The 24359-nt window shown below is 47.7% G+C and overlaps 1 protein-coding gene across 28 annotated transcripts; it reads right to left on the reverse strand.

Moving 5' to 3' along the window:
- Positions 1 to 772: 772 nt before the first annotated feature.
- On the reverse strand, positions 773 to 20966 carry TPM1 (tropomyosin 1). 28 transcript variants are annotated; one of them, XM_055806904.1, is made up of 10 exons: positions 20659 to 20966; positions 19940 to 20065; positions 19640 to 19765; positions 13396 to 13529; positions 12016 to 12133; positions 11482 to 11552; positions 10589 to 10664; positions 9986 to 10048; positions 9659 to 9728; positions 773 to 1718 (listed from the first exon to the last, which is right to left on the reverse strand). In XM_055806904.1, exons 1-10 carry the CDS (start codon positions 20770 to 20772, stop codon positions 1636 to 1638), a joined length of 981 nt encoding a protein of 326 aa, XP_055662879.1. In that variant the 5' UTR covers positions 20773 to 20966; the 3' UTR covers positions 773 to 1635. The 28 variants fall into 28 exon arrangements, with proteins under 28 accessions (XP_055662879.1, XP_055662744.1, XP_055662754.1 ...); XM_055806797.1 differs by lacking the exons at positions 773 to 1718; positions 19940 to 20065 and adding exons at positions 6534 to 6825; positions 8282 to 8360; XM_055806917.1 differs by lacking the exon at positions 773 to 1718 and adding an exon at positions 7678 to 8360.
- Positions 20967 to 24359: the final 3393 nt, after the last annotated feature.

Here is a 24359-nt window from a genome sequence, read left to right on the forward strand (position 1 = left end):
TATTTAACCTGAAATTATTCCTTCACCCTCTCCCCACCACACTCGCTGCTGAGAAAGTCACTCTGTTTCATCGGCTTGCTAAGGGTCCACTAATGGAGATTCTTTAAGGATCTGGAAGGTCACCTGTACCTGCCTCCTACCACGCTCCTTGCTGCTACAAAAGCAGGCAGCAACAACTTTCAGCAATATGCTACAGAAAAAGAAGGAAAAAGAATTATTTTTCAAGTTCTGAAGTTGCTCATTTACAGACCTCGTAATTCAAATGGATACCTACACGTGTAGAAATTAGCAACCAGTAGTGAAAAGCTGGGTGAAAGGATCTCTCTTGAACCGGACGCTATTTGGGAAGGTTTATCGCTGTACTGAAGCAAATGAACACGTAGTACCGGCCAGACACGAAAGCACACGGTAGCGTTTCCAAGAGCGTGGCCGTCAGGGCTCACTCCCTATAGAACTCTACGGCAGCTCTGCAATGATCTTACTGAAAACAGTTTTGGTCAACAGTGAGTGATCACCCCCCGGGGGCAGCTGCGCTCTGCACCCGTGCAGGGGTACAATCACGCGATGGGGACAGGTTACAGCAACACGGCCCTGGGAGGGCCCCTCACAGCTGCAGGCCCCGGCAGCCCGGACCCCCGCGCTGTCATACGTCAGCCCAGAGGAGACCAAGCGCCAGCGTGTTGACGGCGTGTCCCAGCGAGAGGGGCGCGTATTTCACACAGCGATACACAGAAAGCTGATGAGATGAAAAACAAACCACAGGAGAGCAAAATTTAAAAAATGTCCTAAAATGTGCATTTTATTCCATATCATTATACAATGTTTACATACAGGTATACTTTTAAAACTGCTCAAAGAAAGTGTGAAAAAAAGTGAGGCGAATATCGGTTTATAAATTCCTCCCCCTCCCCCAGATCCACACAAATAAAATACATTTTAAAACAATCTCTTCCAAATTTATGTTTTCTCCTGAATTTATTGAATCTTTCATTTCAACATGAAAAATACAACCGAATGAACACTCAAGGTGAAATGCTGACCTACACTTCTGTATTGAGTTGCAAGAACATGATTTCAAACCTCCAAAAGCCTTCACTTTTCTCTGTTGTCTACATACCTTCGTTTTATTGAATTAGAAGGCACAGAAAGTCCGAATTCTCACAGATCAGTAAAATTCTGATAAAAATAAGTTACTGTGCTGGACAACTCCTGACTTGTCTGATATCAAACAAAAGACTTCAGTAGAACCTTTTGTTTGAAATAGCACCATTTCCACCTGATCTCTCCTGAACATGCATCAAGCTCCTTGCTAAAAACTGAAGATGGCACTTGAGGTGGGACACTCTTCTGCCACAGCCAGGATTCTTCAAAAGACTAAGCATACTGAATTGCTGAACTCTCTACAAAGTGTAGGTAACATTTTTGTTGGGAAATGGCACATTTAAACCATAATATAATATCGCTTAACCCGCATATGGCTTGCCCATTTTGGTGTTCCCCTGACCCCTGCCTGATAATTTAGCAGATGTTCTTGTGACTGCGGTGAAACTAAAATAAAGACACGTTTATGGGGTTTCACGGCAAGCAGGTGTAAAAATAATAAGACAAATAATGTGGTTGCTGCTAAGAAGGTTTTCACATGTTGTTTAACTCCAGTAAAGTTTGATCCAGCATCTGATGCATACTAAGGTTTTCTTCTTTGGCATGCGCCACTTTCTCTGTTGTGGGATTAGAAAATTAAAACATGAATAGCAGTTCATTGGAGGCACTGATTCTCAGAACACGAAGGCATGCAATCATCATTTCTACGGGAGGGTTTAGATAGTTAAGAAATGTGCATGCTCATAAATACCGGTGTCCCCAGACAACATAACTAGAGATAATTCTGAATTAATAAAACAAATGATAAGTAATGCAAGTTTAGAACTGTTGGCAACTGCATTTGTTAAGAAAATGCACAGCCAACAGAGACACAATGCTTATGTGTTCTTTGCTTATAGGAATGGGGGATGGTGAATGGTTTGTTTGTTGTTCGGTGTTTTGTTTGTTTTTGTGTTTTTTTTTTTTTTTTGAAGTAGAGCAATAATGAAAATAGTTATTTTCTTTGCAGATCCATGCTTTAAGTTTCATGTAATTCAGAACTTGCAAAGAACAAAAAAAATCAAAACTAATCACTTCTTCAGTGAAGTGACCTTTAAGAAATTTATTTCTTCTAGAAAATAAATAAAATCAAAGTTAATAGCTTTATGTTGCATGCACACTTTTATAGGACAGTCATGTAACACGCTTATTTGTAAAATATATGAGCACAATGTTCTAGAGCTGCGCCCTACCGGAGTCCCGCAATTGTAACTCCACACTAATGCAAGCATACCTTTAAACTGACCGTGTATTTTCAGATGGAGCTCCCATTCCTAGGGGTTTTTGGTGGTTTTTTGTTATTTGTTTGGGTTTTGTTCTTTTTTTTGTTAAGTCAGATACAAGCCCAATTCATAGTAATGCAAAATTATTGCATTAAAGTCTCCCGATAACAGAACAGCTGTAAGTATCCTTTATGTTGGTTTTGAAATACAGAAAACACGAACCCGTATGAACATTTTTCTCTCATCCACATTCCAGTAAAAATCTCAGGGCCAATTCATGAAGTCAGGTAAACTGAGCGCCTCTCCACAAGGCAAGCTATTACTTTTTGGATACTCTTAGCTAAATGCTGTAGCTGTTTACTGAAGTGGAAAGGAGCTATTGCACAGCCAACAAGGTTACTGCTCCTCCAAAGCAGGTGTGCATACAGAGAACGAGAAGCCTCATTCAGAAGAAGCATTTTCATATTTTTCCAACAAAAACTGAGAATTTAATCCAATTTACCACAGAGTCAACAGCCTGAAAAAAATCAATTTCTAGGTTTCTTACTGATTTCTACATTTACTGATTCACTTAATTCACTGATTTAAGGAAATTTGGAAGAAGCAGTTTTTAAACAAGTTAAGAATAGTCACACTAAAGTTTAATCCTCATTCAATGCCAGCTTTAGTTCATTAGTTAGGCGACTGTTTTGCTCAAGTTGCTGGTAGAGTTGGTCTGTACAGGCAGCAAGCAGGTTAGAAGGGGAAAAAAAGAGGCAGAATGAAGACAGATTAGACAGAGAAAACAGTTACGTAAGAGTTAATAAAGAAACCGGTCACACCACAGACAGTTCAGTAACATACAGAGAAACATTTTACCTTTGTTTCTAAGACCTCTAGCAATTCAATAGCTACTCCACGGAACAGCTACTACAACCTATGAAGAACTGGCTAAGACTCCTCTTGTGGCAAAACTGCTGTGAGACAGGCAAGTGGGAACAGAAATGGAAGAACTGCAGCTAGATTCCCGGAAGAACCAAGTCCCGCTTTAATCTTTAGGTACAGTGTGTGGAAGACTTGTTTTACAAGTGCCATTTTTCCTTGTAAACTGTTTAAGATGTGGTGGAACCTCATCTGTCAGTGGAGGGAAAGCAACTGCATCTCAGCCAGGGTAAGGAGCAGCAGGAGTGATCGGTGCAAACACCGCTACGTCTGACTTGGCCCGTACTCCCTTCCTGGGGCATCTGACAGCTGAAATGGTGTTGCTGGTAGGGAAACGTCCTTCTGTTACTGGTGTCGACACTCTGACACCTCTAGATTGTCCAGCTGTACTTTGAAAGAAAGCATTCAGTGAAAGTGAAACAGAAGCATGAAAACCTGTGTTGCTCTAATACAGCAAACGGAAAAGACTGTTCACGTTCAAAGGGAACAGCCACAGCTCTGTGTGGCAGGGCATTTAATAAGGATTGTTCTGCAGAACGTTCCATGATGGGCTTTGACCATCTTGTTTTCTCAAATTGTCCATTTTCCTCTCAGCAGCCTAGACTCAAACGGCGCTCCCGACCTCTTGATCCCAGACTATTCCCCTACAGGAAATGACTGCTTCTGGCTCCTTTCCACCAGCTTCCTATCAGCTTCCAGAAAAATCCTCTTCCCCTGCAGGCTCTGGGTGCAGCAACGGCAAAGCCATGCAGCGAGCCGGTCCGCAGGACACGCTTGCATGGTGGGCGGCAGCTCCTGACGGCCCCGGCTCCTGCGGCTTGGCACAGCCAGCGCGCACTACAGGGCCCTCAGCCCGCGCCGCTCCCCAAGCAGCCAGGTCCTGTCTCTCTCATCACAGTAGTGTCGTATGTATGCGGAAAAAACATCAAGACCTCAGAGTAACTAAAATTTCACTGTTTGGCAAAGCCGTTGTTCAAACATGACAACATAACTTGAAGTAAGAGGCTGATGCCTGCCTTCACCACACAAACCTCGCTCTCTGCCCGAGGCAGACTGACAGCCTTTCCCAACATCCGAGCTGGGGCTGCAGGCCCAGGTAAAGCCTGGGAAGCCCTTCCCGAGCGTACAGCAGCCCCCGTTGCCCCCGGGCAGCTGCCTGGCCGCCATCCACCCCAGAGGTGAAGCAGAGGGCCGGGCCCCGCCTGCAGCCACCGCAGGGAGCTCAGGCTCCGGCACGGAGCCCCCGAGGCTCAGCCTCAGCACAGCGCCCAGGCAGGGGCCACCCCAGCCAGCCCCGCGCCCGCTAACAACCTCAGGTACCCGACCAGCTACATGTGGCTAGACCTTGTGGAATGTACCACGTAAAGGCCAGCTCCAACCAGGGCAAGGGTGCTAGAACATGCTGCAATGAGGGAACACCGCGGCGGGGCCAGCTCGAAACCCTCTACACAGTCACCGAGGACCTGCCCAGCCCAGTCCTCTGCCCAGCAACTCATCACCCTACAGCACAGAGCGCCTGTCGTGTGTTTGAAGGAAAAGCAAGGACTGACACTGAAGTTCAATATTACTGTGTTAAAAATCACCAGGTTTACACTGGATTTTGCTTTTTTGACTTCTTTTAAGAAACAACAGTATCGCAAGGAATTGAGGGGAAAACCAGCAGTGCCGACACAATAAACCAGAACACACAATAGATGAAGGAGCTGGAGCTGCTACAGCCGAGTGTCCGCAGACTGCATTCCCTGAACTGAACTTGGGAAGTTAACCACAGCAGCTCCAGTCACTTTACAAACGCTTATCCCATTGTGTCTGGTTAACCTTCACACTAAACATTTTACTTTTCACCTGCAACACACACAGTGTATAAACCCACTTACTGTATCTCAACAGAGAAGTAGTAAGCTGAACTTTATTATCTGGACTACCTGTAACTGCTGACATACTCTGGCTATGGGGAGAAGCCCGAGTACAGGATAACACCAGGACACGTGTCATGGGATAAAAAACTGGGATGAGATGAAGTTACCCAAGCATGGCAGGGGAGTAAGAGAACACATCTGTTTGCGGGCCTTACTTGGAACACAAGTTTTGGGGAGGGCAGAAAATCTAGCCTGCACTTCACTGCTGAATAACTTTGAAGTTGAACAAGAAAGCCGTGTTTACATTCTTCTACTAGCTAAAAACTAAAACTCAGGTATGCTATGATGAGTTTATTTAGCTGTGGTGACTTAGGAACTTCAGCAATATATACAGCAACAGGCATGATCAGGAATCAACCCAGTTTAAACTGATTCACTTTAACGTGAACTGGAAAACAATTTGTTTTCATTGTGAAGAAAATGAAGTTAAAACAATGCAATAAACTCTCCAGATGCAAATAACAGTACAAAAAAAAAGGCAAGGTGTCAGTATTTAATGCTTCATCCTTAATTAGGCACTACCTAATCAGCTGAAAGCCAATGTTTAGGCCTTCAAACCTGCAATCTGTACATTCCACTTCACAGCAGAAACATTTCATTAGTAGTGTAATGATGAGTTTTCTCCTACTCCAGTTCTGAAACGTTTCTCAAGAGTGTGCAATTCAAACTCTGAAGCCTGAGCTAAGCAGAGAGTGGAGAACTACTGAAATGGCCCTGCTGAACTTCCAATCCTACCGTGCTGCTCCAGAGAAGCATGTCGTGTAAAAACCCAAAAGCTAGCAGGCAATATCTTTGCAGAGTAACTGAAGTATGAAAAGGGGGAAAAATTTTTTGCAGGACATTTAAAAGACTATTTTTGGGTGAAAAAAATAATTTGAAGTTTTTGATACTGTCCCTTTAAATTTATCTCAGATATTTAAGTTAATGAACAAACACATTTATATAAAGACAAGAAGCCTTCAGCATCAAGCTAGAAGACAATTTCTGACTTTAAATGAAAAATCTGGTGTCAAGGACTTACTGCTCCCCCAGCCATGCTCCCATGACCAAACGACCCTGAGGAAGTAGCGTCTGTAAAAATTTTGGCCCAAGAATAACAGCTGAAAAAAATCTCCGTTACATCTACTCGCCATTTTATCTGCCTCAGATTTTGAGAAAGACCAAGATCAGAACTGGTCAGTTTTGACCTCAAAATACCAACAGTATTGTGGAATTGTGTACTCTCACCCCATAGACTGCTGTCACTGGCTTTGCATTGTCAACATTCAGGCAAAAGTGTTTGTAGCAAAAAAAAAAAAAAGAAACACAAAAAAAAGATCTAAATCCCTAATGGCAAAAAAAGCAAATTTTATTAGTAACTGAAATAATTATTTAAATAACTTAAATAAAAGGCAAGGGAATAGCAAAAGGGATACAGCTGGGATGTTTATTTTACATTGAGAGATGTAGAGTTTCTGTACAGCAGAGCACAAGCAGAGCATGTTCTGAGCCAGGTGCTAGAGGAACAGAGTCAACTAAGCTAGAAGACAGGACAATGAACCCATGAAACATCCAAAGCTTGGAAAGATGTTTTGTCCAGCCTGATGAAGATGTCTTTGGAGAAGTGAAGCAAAGAAAATTATCTGCGTGAAAAGAAAAAGTGAGATAAGGTAGGAAATAAAAAAGGTGCAGTAAAGACTTCCAAAAAAGCAGGAACAGCACAGGCCAGCATGCCAAGATGACTACTAGATAAACACCACACCATGCCAGGACTGGAATGCTACAGTAGTGTCCTCATGTACCAGTAGAACACATTTTAAAGTCTGTTTTCCACTTAGAAATATCCCAATTTGAAGAAATACTGTAATCTCTGTACACAGAGGAGGAAAAAAAGAAATCCATTTGCTTGATTAGCCACTAAGCAAAAGCAGATGTTGGGAGGGTGGGGGGAATTAAAAAATACAGTAAAATCAAAGCAGACAAAATTAGATCCCCACTAAAAAGTTGGGAGAGAAAGGGAGGGAAGTAATGAACAGATATAGGAACGAAAAAATGCAAAGAAAAAACATTTTAAAATATGGGTGCATGCAAACTACATTTCCATGTCTGAGCAAAGCTTATGCCTTGCTGAAAGCATGCTGGCTTCCCAAAACAAACCTTGAGACTAAACCATCGCATCTCGCAAGCACCCGAGAGCCACAACTCTTCCTCTTTCCCATGTCAACCGTACCAGATTCATGCAAGTAAGGTCTGAGCATGGGAAGGTGGGTTTAGCACAGCTGACCTCTGTTCAGAGTTTTAGGCTGATGTAAGAGCAGCCAGTTTGTATCAAACGCTGCGGAGACTAGTTACACCTTACAAGTGATCACTCTCCTGCTTTCCTGCTGCCTGATACCAACTTTAGTCCTAAGGAGAACAATAAAGAGTGTATAACCACCTTTTTGGTGTATGCAAAGTAAATTACTACTACCTCCCACCAAATATGCAGAAACAACTGACTTTTATGGGTTTAAATGGCAAAGTACTTTAAACCAATTCCCACACTTGTAATGCAGTGATAACAGCAGAGATTTTCAGAGCCTTAAGGAAATAGAGATAAGCACTTTCCACTGTCACTAACAGAGAATACAGCTAAACCTAATTTTCTTTAAAACTTTTGTAGGAACTTTGCCAGAGAAAAACTGTGACAGCAGATGAATACGCTCTGAATGCAACACATACCAAAGCAATTTTCTTTGGTGAAGTGAACATGACGGGCCCTGGTAGGCAATGCTTGAACAGAGGTGAACTGGAAGGGTGAACGCAGAGCTACCGACAAAGGGCAACCACAAGACACACGGATTGCAGATACAGAATGAAAGAGTAAACACATGCTTATCAGGCAGCTTACAAAATCACCATGAGTATTTACCAGGCTAGGCACAACACTCACCCACACTCTGCCTCGGTAAAGAAACTGTTCATGGTATTTTGTACACCTAGTCTTGCAAAAATGAACGCATCTCCCGCTACAGAGGGAGTGTAATTTCACAAGGGCGGAACTGCGCAATCAAAGAGGGCAGGGAAGCAGGTGCAGGCACAAGCTGGGAAGACATTTACATGGAAGTCATATCGTTGAGGGCATGGTCCAGCTCCTCGCTGATGGCTTTGTACTTCAGTTTCTGAGCATAGAGCTCATCTAACATCCCCCAAGGGAAGGCAGAGGTGTGCAAAGAAATGGAGCGTGATCACGGGATGGAAGGTGCAGGTGGTGGCACAGGATACCATCCAGAAGCCGTAGGAAAGGGGAAGAGCAACAGAAAGAGGTGTTGCGACAGACAAAACAAAAGTTACAAAATTAGAGAAGAATTGAAAAAAAAAATAAAAATCAACAGTGAATAGTTCTACATGACAAGTTCATTAACTGCACTGCCAGTGGAGCAACCTGTGACACAGACAAAACTAAGAAAAAAGGCGTGCAAGAGAAGCAAAATCCATGTTTCGCTGTCCTGGATTTTTGTTTTAACATACATGAGGAGGGCACACAGGAGGCTTGGAAGAAAAGATCCAAAAACAGGACTCAAGGAGAATGCTACCATTTTACCACTTATTTTCTAGCAGTTTGTGTTTTGGTTTTTTTTTCTTAGAAAACACTCTGGTTTGTGTGATGTCATAAACTCAGCTTCCTACAGCAATTTTTGTTCCTTCTGAACACATCTTCTCTGCTTCCTTCCTGAGTCAGCGATAAGTTCTCAGCAGCTACCTAGATATTTCATACCCTTTTTGCAGAAGTCAGCCTGCCATACCAAGCAATCAAGCTTCTTAAAATCCTAGACTTAGTTTAACGTGTCTAAATAGCAAACTCCATATAACATTTAATTACAAACCACTACTGAATTATTTTCTCTGGAGGTAGAAAGCACATGCAACTATTCTGCTGGAGTTCTGAAAGATTTATCAAAACCTTTAAACAAACCCTCTGAGGTTAAACAAGCTGTCCTCCTGATTCTCTATACAATCTATTTGCTTCACTGAAAAACAGCAACTGGTCTATGACACAAAATGCCTGCCCCTGACCAACACTTATCGCAGGAAAAAATTAGGTTAGCTTGCCACATTCCTAATTATTTCAAATGTAACACAGCTCTTCATCAGCTTTTTAGTAAGATAATAAAAATACTTATCATCTAATCATTTACCCTATACATTTCTGTATCTCCAAGTAGAAAAGTATAAAGCAAAAAAATAGAAGTAGTCTTGAGAACACGAGAGAAAAAGGAACAGGCAAGAGCAAAACACTGTTCACCTGAAGCATTTAAGTCATCAGCACATTTCAACCTGAAAACGTTTTGCCTATTTCCCTATTGAGGCAGGCCCATTTACATAAGCAGGACAAGTCAGGTGTGTAGAACTGGGTACTGAAAACAAAACAAACCCACAACAGGAGAATAAAAAAATCTGTATTTCCACCCTAAGTGAGAAAACAAAACCCCATACCTTCTAGGTCATCAATGCTCTTCTCCAGCTTGGTTACTGACCTCTCGGCAAATTCAGCACGGGTCTCAGCCTGAAGTCAAGACAAATACAGACTACTGTAGCAAATACACATAGTATTTACAAATAGAGGAACGAAAATTGAAATGAGAAAAAAAGGACAATGAAATGCAGCAAATAATAAGGCAATACTAATTTTCAGGAGATACATTTAACACCAAATCATCTCCAAAATGATTTGTTCATGCTTAAAGCGTCAAAGAAATGTTTATATTAGAAGAATCAAAGCTGCGCTGGAAGATGTGTTGTAAAGAACAGCTCGAATTTTACCTCCTTCAGTTTGTCAGTCAGGACTTTAATCTCCTCTTCATATTTATCTTCTTTCTGCGAGTACTGTAATTAGAAAGAGGATCGCTGATATTAGACCAGGTATTCTAAATATACCAGAAAACCCCACATTTGAGATTCTCTTCTAATAGGTCAACCGTATACAAGAAATTAACATGGGTATAACTAAATTAATTCCACTTACCAGACTGCAGTAATACACAGTTTATTACAAGAGCCAAACTTCCCTCGAGTTAATAGTCCAGTGCTATACGGTGGGAACTTTGAGTGGGAATTGGTAGCACAGTTTTAAAAACGAGTGGCATTTGGAGAAGTTTCATGTTGGCACACAAGTGCCATTTTGAGAGACACTCTATAAATAATATTTAATCCCGTCAAATTACTTAACAGAACATGTGGTCAAATAATACTGACCTATTTGGAACTGAAAGAAATACTAGGTTCTGGCACGAGCCAAATATAAACTCAGCGGTAAGTCCAGATGGCCTTGCTGCAATGCTGCAGTGACCAGCATATACAGAAAACCCCACAGGCGGTGCAGGTGACAACGTAAGGGACACATTCTCACGTAAGTCTCTAGCCTACCTTCTCAGCCTGAGCCTCCAGCGACTTCAGGTTGTTGGTCACAGTTTTCAACTCCTCTTCAAGCTCAGCACATTTGCTGTTATTTCGGAAGGAAGGCAGGAAAGGGGCGGATGGAAGATTCAGTCAAGCAAAAGAAACAGGAGAAAATAGGGGGAAAAGATAGAGAAAAATGAAAACAATTACAGAGCAAAAGAACGGCCTCAAAAGCAGCTGAATCCATCACAGACTGAAAGCAACTCTTTTTGATGCCAAATGCCATTTCAAGTGTACGTTAAGACAACGACCAGACAGAAATTAGCTACAGTTCTTGGCTCACACAGAAATATTTACATAGCCTTTACACGTGAGACAGTTCAGCTTCTTTTTGGCTGCACAAAAGATCAGCTTTAAAGGTAAAAATGAATAAACAAACAAAAAATAGACGAAAGAAAACCACCAAAGCAAGATGCAAAGAGAGTAAAGAGCGTAGCGAGGATGTAGTTGTTACTACTGAGTGAGCTAACCGGCTATGGAAGCTGAGAGACTCGGGTTGCAGTTAAACCTAAAGACTGTTTATTAGTATCAGTACCTTATCCTCTGCAGCCATTAATGCTTTCAAGGTTTGATCCATTATTCTTAACTGTTCTTCCAGCTGTCGGACTTGGCTGTTAGTGAACACATGAAATGCACAAAAGCCATTCACAAAATCAGTGTGCAGGTACAGCATGCAGTGACAACACACACGCGCACACACATATGAACACATTTACTTTGGCACTGACTATTTATTTCGACCATTAGAGTAAATGAGCAAAACAGAGCTTGGAGCTGAACACGCAGTGTACTGCCAACGTTTCATGCTGTTACAGTTGTCTTGTAGCACCTCACACATCTCGGGGCAGCTCAACTCTTACCTTTCTGAGAGCTCAGCCCGCTCCTCAGCCCGCTCCAGGTCACTCTCGATGATCACAAGCTTACGAGCCACCTACCAGAAAAGGCAAATCACAAGTGGGGATATTACCTTGCTGCAGCACACGCCACCTGGTTCTAGAACCTACAAAGCAGGGAGCCGGGTCTCTTTCCCTTTTTTGGTCAACACATGAGTTTTGACTATGTGACAACTTCATTGTTCATTTCAGTCTTTACTATCTGGCAGTTTTCAAGACCTCTCTTTCATTCACCAAAAAGCAACTTAGAAGTATTTTTCTCCCTAAGAGACCAGGGAATACTCTCAGCCGTTTCAGTGCAAAGATCTGGACACAGATCTCCTGCCACCTTGTCCCCCGAAGCATCCAGGTGCCCATTCTTCCTTCCATAGCTGGGAAGAGTGGTGTTTGTGATCTTTTGAACTTAAATGGCAAAGCAGGGGGCGAGGGAGGATAACAAAAGAATTTACAGGCACAGCCTAAAGCGCTTTAGAAACAGATGACCTGCACTCAGGGACCGACCTCTTCATACTTGCGGTCAGCCTCTTCAGCAATGTGCTTAGCTTCTTTAAGCTGGATCTCTTGGATTTCCATCTTCTCTTCATCCTTCTGGGCTCTATTTTCAATGACCTTCATTCCTCTGAAAGACGTGAAAAACAGGAAATGCGAGGTTCAGGGCTTGCCAGTTTATCTCCAGCTCCACCACTACCAGAGCTGGACTTTCAGACAAGTGCATTAAGGTGGACGAAGCACATCAGATACTTGATTCTTCACACCATCAATCTAGCCCTGCGCATTCACACCTCAGAGTTCAAAGGAAAGAAACCTGTCTTCGGAAGAAAGAAAATTTAATCTGTTTAGCTCTTACCGCAGTTCAGCTGTGCTACTCCTTTTCATTTGAAACTGATGGAAAACAAGGTAAATAAAGGGTCTTTAGTCATCTTATTAGGACTTTAGAAGCAAGACATCTGTGCTTTTACACTCATCATGAAACAGCATGTTACAGCCCCTGCAGGACTGGCAGGCATTATGTTTATGGGCCAAACAGATTCCCCTGAGCTTTGCCATGTCAGAGCCCTAGCGCACTGAAGCACTCTGCACTAGCAAAATTTAACTCCTTCGTAACAGGGAACATTGCATATTGCCCCTTCCATGCATGTTTGACCCAAATTCTCTTAACGATTTTATAACACATCGTGAGTCTCAGAGGCTTTTCTTTTCAACAAGCTGCACTGTTCGTAAGGCAGAAAGAAACAAGCAGAATAGGTAGGTTTTTTTCCCCAATAAAAGGTACTATCACAGATATGAAATACAGTTGGTAGAAATAAAAGAGATCTTCTAAAGCTGCGACTCTTGAGTTCCTAACTTAAGTACTTCTGGAAATCCCAGCCTAAATCTGAAGGAATTATCATGCTTGCTCTCCTCTGCTCAGCTTCACGTACCAATCTTGCCAACAGGAGAACCAAAGCCTCCTCCAGCACTCTGCTGTTCTCCAGGTGAGATTTTCATCCCACAATGAACCCAAGAATCACCCAACAGCACAAGAGCACACGTCACCCTCAGAAAGTTGTTATCCAAATGGAGAAGCCTGGGCTGGGCCAAGCGGTTTTCACAGGACACAGCATGATCCATCAGAAGCCCTACCCCGCTTAAATCATATCTTTACAACTGAGACACGAAACAGAATTCAAGCCTACACATTTTGGACAACAGAATTCAAGCCTACACATTTTGGACATCCCTACACAGACAAGATGTAACTGAAGTCCAGCTAGGCAAAGGAAGCGCAGACTACACCTGTTGAGACGTAGGAGCGATTAAATTTATTTCCTTAATCCACACCCTGGCAATTATCATCCTTGTCATAAGGGCAATGATCCATTTAAGAGCGGCCCCACCCACCTTTCACTCTCATCTGCAGCCTTCTCTGCCTCCTCCAGCTTCTGCAGGGCAGTAGCCAAGCGCTCCTGTGCCCGGTCCAACTCTTCCTCAACCAGCTGGATGCGTCTGTTCAGAGAAGCTACTTCACTCTCAGCCTGAGCACAGGAAGAACAGAAATTAATTAATTAATAAGGTGGCGCATATCACTTCCTGTAAAAGATTATCCCACGTACCTGCTAGTGCCACTTAATGGCACTTCAGTCATTTTTTACTTCTTCCCCTAAAAAGCCCATACACAGAAATGTATACATCCTCATTGAATTGTGAGGTTATTGCTTAACGGAGGAAAAAGTGATTAATGCTTCCTTTAAATGAAGTGCATTAAGGAATGTACAATTTATACGAAAAAGAACAGCACCGGAAGATCTATGCGTCATTCCCCAAATATCTTCTGTTATTGCATTTGCAGACATGAACTTGTTATAGTCTCCCCTCCCGCCTTTTTTTTTTTAATCGAATCAACACAAACTAATTACCCCATTCTTCAACATTACCCAAAATGCTTTATTTATGAGTTCTGCAATATTTTGAATAAGAATTGTCCCAATATTCCCTTGAGTTCTGTAAGAAGGGTTCAGGATAAACATGCAAAACCACACCTAGATCAGCATTTGGAATGAGACAGCTAACACAGTGAGAGTGCACGGGAATGCCTAGGAAATGCCCCAGTTCACACTGGTTTTGGCTACAGGCAAGCTACGCAAGAGCTGACAAGGAGGGCATCAGCAGAGGCTGTATCTCAAAGGGGCCCCGATACAGGCAACAATCGCTTACACCACCTATCCGCCCCTCCCCCCAAGGCTGCCATCCTCAAACTTCCCCCGGATTTGCTCCTCTTGCATTACCTATTCACATCATTTTCTGTGGAGCGCTTGCAACTCATCTGCTTCTTATCATTACAAGCCTTTACTTCTGACACCCCCAAACCTACGCTTGCTTAATAAATTGCAGAGCAAGTTCCATAACAGCCTTGTAGTAATCTCATTGTTAAACTTACTTTCTTTCAAAAGGATATTAAGCCCAAAATATATATAAACAGGTCATTATTCTACAAAGTTAATTACTTCCAAGAGTAACAGTTACTCCTAATTAGTACTGAAAATTATCTTGCTATATATGAGGAAGTACACATCTGAATTTTCTATGATATCTAGTTGGGTGGCGAGGTGGGTAGGGGTAGAAATAAACCCTCAATCCAAAGTAGATACCAGAAGGATCAGTTTGATCAGTTTGGTACTTTAATTAAAAACTTAGGGAACTGTTACTTGTTGCTTTTACTAACCGGAGGCAGCTGGATACAGCTGGCCACAGCTAGAATTTTGTTGTACGTAACACAAGTAAGAATAACTTACACATCGGACAAGTAGAACAACCTTTGACATCACAGTAACATTGCCCCGCCGGAATGATCAGAAGGGAAACTAATAATGTATTCGAACATTAATGAGTCTGCACAGTAAATGTGTAGAACTAGGAGTAGAAGTGACTTCACTTTTAGAGATCCCCATTAACCCAAATATAAAATCTTTAGAAATGTCATCAAGCAGTAGTACTCTATTTTCAGACTTCTGGCTTCAAACATGAGAATCTGAACATTCTCATTTGAGAAAGAAAACCACCTTTTGTAAACGTTACCCTTAAGAAATGTTTAATGTTACACGTTAATTATTACCATGTCAAGACTCCTCATCGCGATAAGGGCATATAATACGCTTCGAAAACAGAGGGCGACTAAAGTCCAGGTGCCTTTCCCGGGGCAGCGAGGCAGTACGGGCTCAGCAGCCGGCGGCAGCGCAGTCGCCCCGTGCAGAGCAGGGCTCCCTCCTTACACGGCGAGGCAGGAAAAACACTGGGGCACTCCCACAGCCAACAGACAAACATAACCTCCTGCGGTTTTGCCGTAGCACTTATACGCCACATACTTTTACAATGAGCGATGAGATGGATAAGTTACCATCGGGTGTTAATTATTACCATTGTAAGAGCGATTCTGTTTTCCAGAAGGAAGAAAAATGCATTCTGAAAACACGATTACCAACAGCCCCTTGAGATGCCTGTGCTCACCACAGATTCTTTTCTAAGGCAGCAGCTGCTAATCATAGCCTTGAAACTTTTAACAATCTGGTGTAACAATCAAAAGCTGTAAGGCGTGATACGTTTTGGCTACAGCTTTAGCTTTTTCATTGTTTGCATATCTGTACCTTGCACAGGAAGAAAAGAACCGAACAAAACAACCCTAGCTGGTCACATGCTATACATGTAAGGTGTGACACTAAGGGAAGGGTCAGACTCACACCTCAGTTTGCTTGCTGTAATATCCTCAAAGCCTCCTTCCTTAAGCATGCAGAAACACAGCTGCAACAGTAAAAAAAACCCTACATAGCTAGCATTATGGAAGACGCACAGATCTACATGTGTCTGTGAGTTCAGTTTTCTGCCTTTATTCACCCCAGCACTGACCCCTCCAAACAAAAACTTCAATCCCATGTAAATGTACTCTGCAGAATGCCACATCATCTGCACAAGCCAACTCCAGGGAAGAGACAAACATTAACCTGCAGGGTCCTAAGCCTTATAGCAAGGTGGCTGAGCCCTGAAGACAAAGCTTCACCAGCGCGCTGCAGTCACTTCTCCAGCACCATTCTTTCCGCCACAGAAGGTGACATGAAAGCTTCCCGTTTGAACGGGAATCCCTTAATACGTTGTTTAGAACAATATATGTTACTGAAAATAGGACAATTGATGTCTTTTACTTCACCAAAGCTTAGAAAACAAATACAAGTATTTTTTTAAACATAGAAACCCTTATGAAACAAGTTAATGACTGTGACGTGATTCCCCACTGAAAAAAATGGATGTGTGAAGTGACCTGCAAGAATGCAGTAGTTACAGAAGTGTAAGGAGGCACATTTTGCCCCTTGGGAATATCACCTGCAAGCAATCAGAAGGCGCTTCCTTCGCACTTGCTGCCCAGAATGCGCACAAAACCCCATATTGTAAGGGAACCCAATAATCACCATTTTTTACTATTGTAATAAGCTACATACATAAGAAAATTGTTCTTTTGCATCACCTTTATGCAACCACCGAAAACACTAAGCCTGCTGCAAAGGACACTACATTTTACAGTGGGAAACACCAAGTTACAGCTGCCACAACGCCCCGACACCCACGGCAGGGCACCCAGCCCCACCAGCTGTCCCGCCGTAAGTGCCCCCCACACCTACACGCGCCCGCTGCCCGCGGGAGCTGCTCACACCTCACCGTGTCTCTGCCCACGACGTGCCCGTGGCTCCTGCCCCGCCTGGGCCAGGCACGGCCACACGCCGAGCACAGTGTGGATGGCCAGTGCCAGGGCCCAGGCCAGGGCCCTGCGGTGTTTCCGGACGCTGTGGGCAGCCCCCAGCCGCGGCCACCTCGGGCTCGGCCCCAAGCCCCCAGCCCCCTGGCCATCGGCACGCTGCCCCCCACAGCTGCACTCGTCGGGACGGGGTACGAAGGCAAGTGGCGCTCGCCAAGCCCCCCAAAATGTCACAAAAGCTCGCCCAGGCCCTCACACAAAGCGCCCGGTCTGACACCGGCCAAGCTCAGCCCCCCCGCCGGGCCGCGCCCGGCGCTGCGGGGCCGCTGCTCACCTGCGGGCCCGGGCCCGACCCCCGGATCTGCCCGCCCGGGCCCGACCCCCGGATCTGCCCGCCCGGGCCTGGCCGCCGCCCGCCGCCGCGCCCGCGGGTGACCATTCCGCCGGCGGAGGCAGGGGCCGAGCCGCCGGGAGCACCTCGGCCGCTCCCACCGGGCCGCGGCCCCCCAGCCGAGCCGAGCCGAGCCCGGCCGAGCGGGCGGCCCTACCTCCTCCCGCAGGGCCCGCTCCTGGTCCACCTCCCGCTGCAGGCGGCCCGCCCGCTCCTCGGCGGCATCCGCCTGCTCCTGCAGGCTGCGGATCTTCCTCCGCACGGCCTCCAGCGAGCTCATCGCCGCCATGCCCGCGCCTCGCCCGGCCTGCGCCGCCCGCCCCAGCCCCGGAAGTCCCCCCGCGCGCCGCGCACCGGGGCGGGGCTGCCGGCACCCGCTGGGAGCGGCGCGGCGCACCCCGGGGCGGGCACCGGGGCAGGCGGCGGGCGGAGGCGGCGGGCGGAGGCGGAGGCGGCGGGCGGAGGCGGAGGCGGGCCGCGGCCGGGAGGGGGCTCCGCGGCGGGGCAGGGCCGGGCGGGGCCGGGGGGGCGGTGGCCAGCGCCAGGTGGGCGCGCTGGGGCGGCAGCGCCCCCTGGCGGCGCGGGCGGGCGGGCGGGTCCCCGCGGGCCGGGGCCGGGGCCGGGACCCGCCGCCTCCCCCCCGCAAACCGCCGCCGCAGCACGAGCGGAATAACGTGGCACGGAGCGGCCCGTCCGCCCCGCCCGCCGCTGCCCCCGCACGGGGAGGCCGAGGCAGTGTGGGGTGAGTCAGGCCGGGGCGGCCAGGCTGCCTCGCCCCCCCGCGCAAGACGACTTCCCCCGAGCCGTCCCTCCCTGCCTGCCCCTGGTGCTCCCTGCCTGCCCCTGCCCCTGGCCCGGGCCCTCCCTGAGCCCTGCCCCTACCCAGCCGGGCAGGGCAGACGCCGGGGCAGCTGCAGCGCCAGGCAGACCCCGCGCGGTGCCAGGAAAGAGGTGCCCGGGCAGTGCCAGGCGGTCCCAGGCCCACCATGGAGCACAGCACCCACCTGGGGAACACCCGCCAGCCCCCACCGGGGGGGCGGCTGCAAACACCGTGCTCAACTGCCCCCGAGCACTGTCTTCCAGCGAAGGAAAATGGCAGCGGGGTTGGTTAGAGAGGTCTCTCGCTTCACACAGGGACTCTAGCAGCCTTTCTCCTGCCTCCATCCCAGGCCAGCCATTCCCAAATAGTCTGCATACTTTTCCTTATAAGGAATATCTCCCCTGGATCTTTGTGCGGTTCCTTTGAACCAGTTAACTAAACGTCCTGCTAGGAAGCTGCCTCTCATCCCGCAGCCTCGCAGAGGACCGAGGACATCTGATCCACATTACACACAACCTTTCCCGCTCCCATGCACCCTTATGTTAAGTTCTTGAGTTCTCTTTCAAAGTTATACAACCTAACTCCCATACTGAATTTAAACCTTTTTAACCCTTTGTTCATTTTAGAAGTAAAATGAGACAAAAGCATGCTGTCCTTCACGCTAAGCTGTTTTTGGTAACATTTCCCCTTCTAAAAGTACCCTTCCTCCCCCTGACATGCTTTGCTTGCTTCATCCGTGGCGGCTCCTCTTTCTATTACGGCTTTGAGGTTAATTTTTAAATGTATAGGAAAAGGACAGTCACTACTTTGGAAACACCATGGTTTCACCTAAGCCTGTAATTCAGGCCAGAGATCTACCCAGTGAGAACCGACGGAACAGCAGCAGCCGCCATAGAGATCTGGACCTTGACTGCAGAGACAATAAACTCGCGCGGTTCCGTGCATGCAATCCATTAAATGCATGTCAGGGGCAGACAGGTGGGTGGGATGAAGGCCTGGGAGAGGCACAAGCTCTTGCATTATTACCATATAAAGTGCTGAGCTATATATAACTCCCAGCCTGCTCCCAGGATCCCTGTCCTCTGAACTGCAAGCTTAGCAAGTATCATCTTCCGGACGATTTTCTCTCACACGAGACTGAACTTTTCTTTGACAAGCCCAACAGTTCCAGTGATTTTCAGGAAAAAACAACCTAGGAGAGGATCTTTTATCTCAGGGACCAGCCATACACCAAACTAGTATCTAGTAACAGCTCTAACGCACGCCTGCCTAGGAGCACCGTTCTTGACAGAACTGGCAGCCCCTGCTCTTCTGGACCTCCCTCTCCTGCATCTAGTTGCTAGTAACTCTCCGATTCCGCTTAATTTTCAAGGCAGTGTTGTTCCAGCCTCAGCCGTTTTCCCCATCACCTGAACAGATAATCCACTCTTTCTTTACTTTCACATCTAGAGCGGCAAGTACCCATGAAAAGCACGTGTCGACTGCACAGAAACCCAATCAAACACCTCTGACCGTGTGCAAACCTCATGCAAGGAGGCAGTGCTGTGTTTCCCGCTTCCCTGCCCAGGAGGTGCCTGGACCCTGCCCTCTGCAAAGCTTTGGAGTGCTGCTTGGTAGGAGTCCTGGCTGTCCTGTGCAGAGATCGTGTGGTTCCTGTGCTGGGGTGGTGGTGAAAGGGATGGGGGTAACTTACATCTGTGGCCTTTTTGTCAGCCAGTTCCAACTTTTCCTGTGCATCTTTAAGGGACTCGGAGTATTTGTCCAGCTCATCCTCAGTGGCCTTCAGCTTCTTTTGTAGAGCCACCAGCTCGTCCTCCAGCTGTGATACGGGTGGAAAGCGGTGGAGAGGGGAGGGCGGGCAGGAAAAGGTGCAGCAGGCAACGTGATCGTGCAAAGGGAGATGTGCGAGTGCAGAAGAGACAGAAGAGGACAGAGAGAGAGAGAGAGAGGAGAGACAGTTAGATTCAATTTGCTTGCGGCAAGGGCACGATACCTTGGCAGCATTCTCCTCTGCAGAGAGGAGGCTATCCTCAGACTTGTGTAGCTCTTCCAGCACTTGGTCCCTTGCATCCTCCGTCACATGCAATTGCTTTTCCAATTGCACAATGTCATCCTCTAACTAGGTGCACAAGAGGAAATACAATGCACAAACATGTTTCTCCCTGGGCTCAGAAAAGTGGGAAATTAATTTTTAAATCCCTCTCCCTTCTTCCCTCCTCCTTCAGGATTCTCCCAGAAACGTGCAACCAGTGTGCCCCCCTCCCGCAAACGAATAAAGCCCCAGGTGTAGAAGAGGCGGGCTGGAGAAGGCCCGGAAAATGGGACACGGGAATGGCAAGGGGGCAGGCAGGCGGCCGGGATCGGACAAGCCTGCTGGAGGGGACGAACAGCTTTAGGGGCCCTTCGCCAACCGGCAGCACGCCTGGCCGTTGCTGCCCGGGTGCCCGGGGCAGTCTGTCCCCCCCGTGCCCTGGGACAAAGGCCCGGCGGCCACGCGGCTGTCCCCCGGCCCGGCTGCCGGCTGGGGCGCGGGGGGGGGCGGGGGGGCGCCTGCAGCCGGGCTCCGGCCCCCCCCCGCCGGGGGAAGCGCTGCCCGAGGGAAAGTTCAACCAGTTCCGCAAGGAGCGGGGTGGGGATACGGGGTGCGGGGGGGAGGGGGGGAATCAGCCGGGAAGCGCAGAGCCCGGCGCTGGCCCGGGCCCCGGTGCAGACCTGCTTGCTCCTCTCCTCCGCCGCCTTCTTATCCGCCTCGGCCTGCTCGGCTCTGTCCAGGGCGTTCTCCTTGTCCAGCTTCAGCATCTGCATCTTCTTCTTGATGGCATCCATGGCGGCGGTGGGCTAGGCGCGTCCCCGCGCGAGTGGCTCCGAGGGGGACGGGTGCGGGACGGGCGCGGGGCTGCTCCGTGCGGGACGCGGCGCCGGCCGAGTGCGAGCGGCGGGCGGGCAGCGCCTCACAGATATGCCCTTTCCCAGGGGGCTGACTGCATTCCTCAAGACATCCAATACTTTTTTGGAAAGGGCTTTCCCCCCCCCCCCCCTTTTCCCCTCCTCCCTCCCGCCCGGCCCGGCCCCGCTCCCCTCCCACGCCCCCCGCCGCTCCCACTCGCCGCCCGCCCCCCGCCCGGCCCGATGCCTGTATATGGGGTGCGGCGGCCGGGCCCCGCCGCGGGTCCCGAATAGGCAGGACGGGACGGCCAGGAGGAGAAAGGGGAAAAGAAAAGAAAAGAAAAAAAAAGAAAAGAGGAGGAAAAAAAAAAAAAGAGGAGAGAAAATAAAGAAAAGAGAAAAAAAAGTATCAAGCCGGAACCCGGGGAGGGATGAGGCACGGGCTCCCGGGTGCCACCGGCCCCGTGCTGCAGCCGCCCCCCGGCCGGAGCCCGGTGTGTGTTACAGCAGGAGGGTGGCGGCGGTGGGGGGGCTGCGGGGGGCAGCTGGAGGGGCAGGAAGGGGTTAACTACATCTACGTACGGAATGAATGCGATTTGAGACCTTTCCGCCGGCAGGCTGAGGCGGGTGTGTGTGGGGGGGGTGGTGGTGGGGTATCTCTCCTGAGCAGCCGGGGTGCCGCAAGTGCGGGCGGCGGGGTGCTGGGCCGGGGGCAGGCGGGCACGAAGGCCAGACTTGGCCGCGAGGGCAGGGCCTCCGCCGGGACCCACAGCGAGGGGGAAGGGGGACCCCCCGGGCACGGCAGGGCTCTCCGCTAACACCACGGTGGTGCTGGGACAGAGCGGGGCTGCGAGGGGCTGCCAGTCCCCCTCTGCCCGTCCCCCTCTGCCGAACCCGGCGGGGGCTTCGCGCTCTGCAGGGAGGTGTGCACATGCTGCAGGCACCGAGCTGAAAAGACGAGGCAGAGGGGAGTGACAGCACCCCTCACCGGGTCATTGGTGGGAGTTACAGCACCCCTCACCCCTCACTGGGTCGTGGTGGTGGTGATTTACAGCACCCCTCACCGGGTCGGGGGGGGGGGGGGAGTTACAGCACCCCTCACCCCTCCCTGGGACAGTGGCAGGCCAGCAGCCCTCCTAGGGGCAGCCAGGGCCACGAGGGATGGAGCCCAGGAGAAGTTGGGATGGAACTGGCTGGAGTGGCGGCCTGCACCCTCCCCCTGCGATGCCAGAGAGAGACAGGCAGCAGAGAGAGAATTAACAAAATAACATGTAATTAAGTGGAGAACTATTTTTGCTTCTGGCGGGTCTCACACAGTCTCATCGGCACAGAGCGAGCAAGACGCTACATGCTTCCTCCCCGCGACGCACGCTCCCTGGTACAGCAGGGAACGCGCACAGCCCTGCACCAGCCCCGCAGGATTTGGGCTGCACAAAGAGAAAATTAAGCAGCCTCTTTGTCTGCGCTCAGTACTTGCAGCAGAAAATTCCTCCCTGGTGCTGTCACTGCATCAGCTGAACCGACGACGTTACTCTGCAGCAGGAGGGAACGTCCCAGGGCTTCCCGCCCAAGCAGGGGCAGCGAGGGCTGGGTTGCAGGGCAGTGGAGCCCAGCTCCTAGAGGGCTTCCACACGCTGCATCATGGAGCTTCAGCTCTGCAAGGCAGCAAAGCCCCCGGATCTGGGGTCAGCCCAACAGCCCCTTCCCCTCCTCCTGAGAAAGGCCATTGGAACGGGGCGATGAACTGCACCCAGTTCAGAGAGGCCAGCAACGAGGCACAGGGACTCGAGTGCATTGTCACCAGAGAGCGGGGAAGGCCATTGCCAAAGCACAAACTTTTTTCCTGACTCCTACTTAAAGAAGATGATTTCTCACCGCTTTGGTTTAATAACCACGCTCTTGTGCGAGGGTTGTAAAAAACAGTAATAATAGGGGAGATTATCAAAATGTTTCTAGAGGGCAGAATTCTCTCTTGTCTATAGAGACAATATTGCTCATTCATCCCTGCCAGTTCCCAAAAACTACTGCTTAGATCCATCAAAAAACAAACAGCACCACACTGTCATGAAACGTTTAAGAACACCAGGCAACAGAGTGTTGAAAAAATCCGCAGATTTAGTCCAGCTGACTCCAAAGTGTAGCTTTTTTTCTTTCCGCTTATCTTGCTTTTACAATATAGCCAGTTAGAACAGATTAGGGCTTTTCTGGGGTAAGTATAGTGAATATTTAAAAGACATCTAGTTATATATTGTTCAACAACCTGACTGCATTATGAAATATATCAGTATGTTTTGTTCCTACTTTAGGAGAACTTACTCTGCCACAAAAAAATCCCTTAAAAAGTGTAAAGTATCATGGCTTGGAACTCACTCTTCTGGGTCTGGGGAAAGCATATGTCCTGCGAAATTAAACAAACAGTATCCTGTCTGGCTAATTTGGGAGTGGTGCTGATAGGCTCTTAAAGAATTTCTGTGCAGCTCCATTTTTCTAGAAGAATGTTAGCCATGACATGGGAGCGTCTGGGATACGTGAGAAAGTATGAAATATGGAGACAAGGAAAGGAGCTGAAAGTTTTTTAAGAAAATACCTGAAGGATGCTATCACCTCCACAGAAAAACAAAATTTTGAGGTTCCACTTATGTGAAAATGTCCAGTTAATAAGCTTTTTTTGTATCAAGATGACCCTGTATCCTTGGGGGCTGAATTGGCTGGTGGCGATTTAAATTTTTTTTTTCTCCTCGTAAGAGAGAATGTGGAAAGTACAGACACGTGCAAACATGCTTGCTGTACCTTTCATTAACAATTTCAATTGCTTTGAAATTTCTGTTCCAACTGGCTAAGAAAGAAATCAAAGTAGGTTGTATACTCTCTCCCTCTAATTGATATGTGAAGAAAGACTATATACAAATTATTTATGCATACTCATAAAAGAAGGCAGCACAAACTCTGTTTTTCTGACATAATACTAATTCTGTCATGTTACTTACTCCCTTTTTTGGTTTTCACCACAGCAGCTGTCTCATCCCCCTCATTGACAAATGGTGCGGGAACTCCCCAGCAGCAGTTTTACTTGCTCCTGGGGAGTACCTACCTTTCTGGATTCTGTTGATTTAATCAGGCTCTTCAGAAAATCTGGACAGCCAACACAAAGAGAAGGATATACTGTTTTTGACGTTCACTACTCCTCCTGTGAGGAGGTGATGTTGCACTTCAGGCTTACTGACAATATGGTATAATTTCCTAGAGCAAGGCTGGAACCTGTGTTTCTGTCATATTGTATATCCTTTGACACGGGCAGAAATTTGCCTTGAGAAGGATCTACTTTTTTGTGCATGGATTGGGCTGGTCAAAGGCAGTTCACCCTGTTGATTCCAGTAACAAACAAAAGGGTCGGTGGATATATTCATTTGGAAAAATTTCAAACAAGGCCTTGGAGGTGCTTTTCCTTTTCTTTATCTTTTTCTCTTTTTTTTTTTTTCCCTCCTTTTTTCCCCCCTCCCCCCCTAAGGAATACACAGGAAATGACA

This window comes from Falco peregrinus, chromosome 1, assembly GCF_023634155.1.
Source record: "Falco peregrinus isolate bFalPer1 chromosome 1, bFalPer1.pri, whole genome shotgun sequence".
NCBI classification, from domain to species: Eukaryota; Metazoa; Chordata; class Aves; order Falconiformes; family Falconidae; genus Falco; species Falco peregrinus.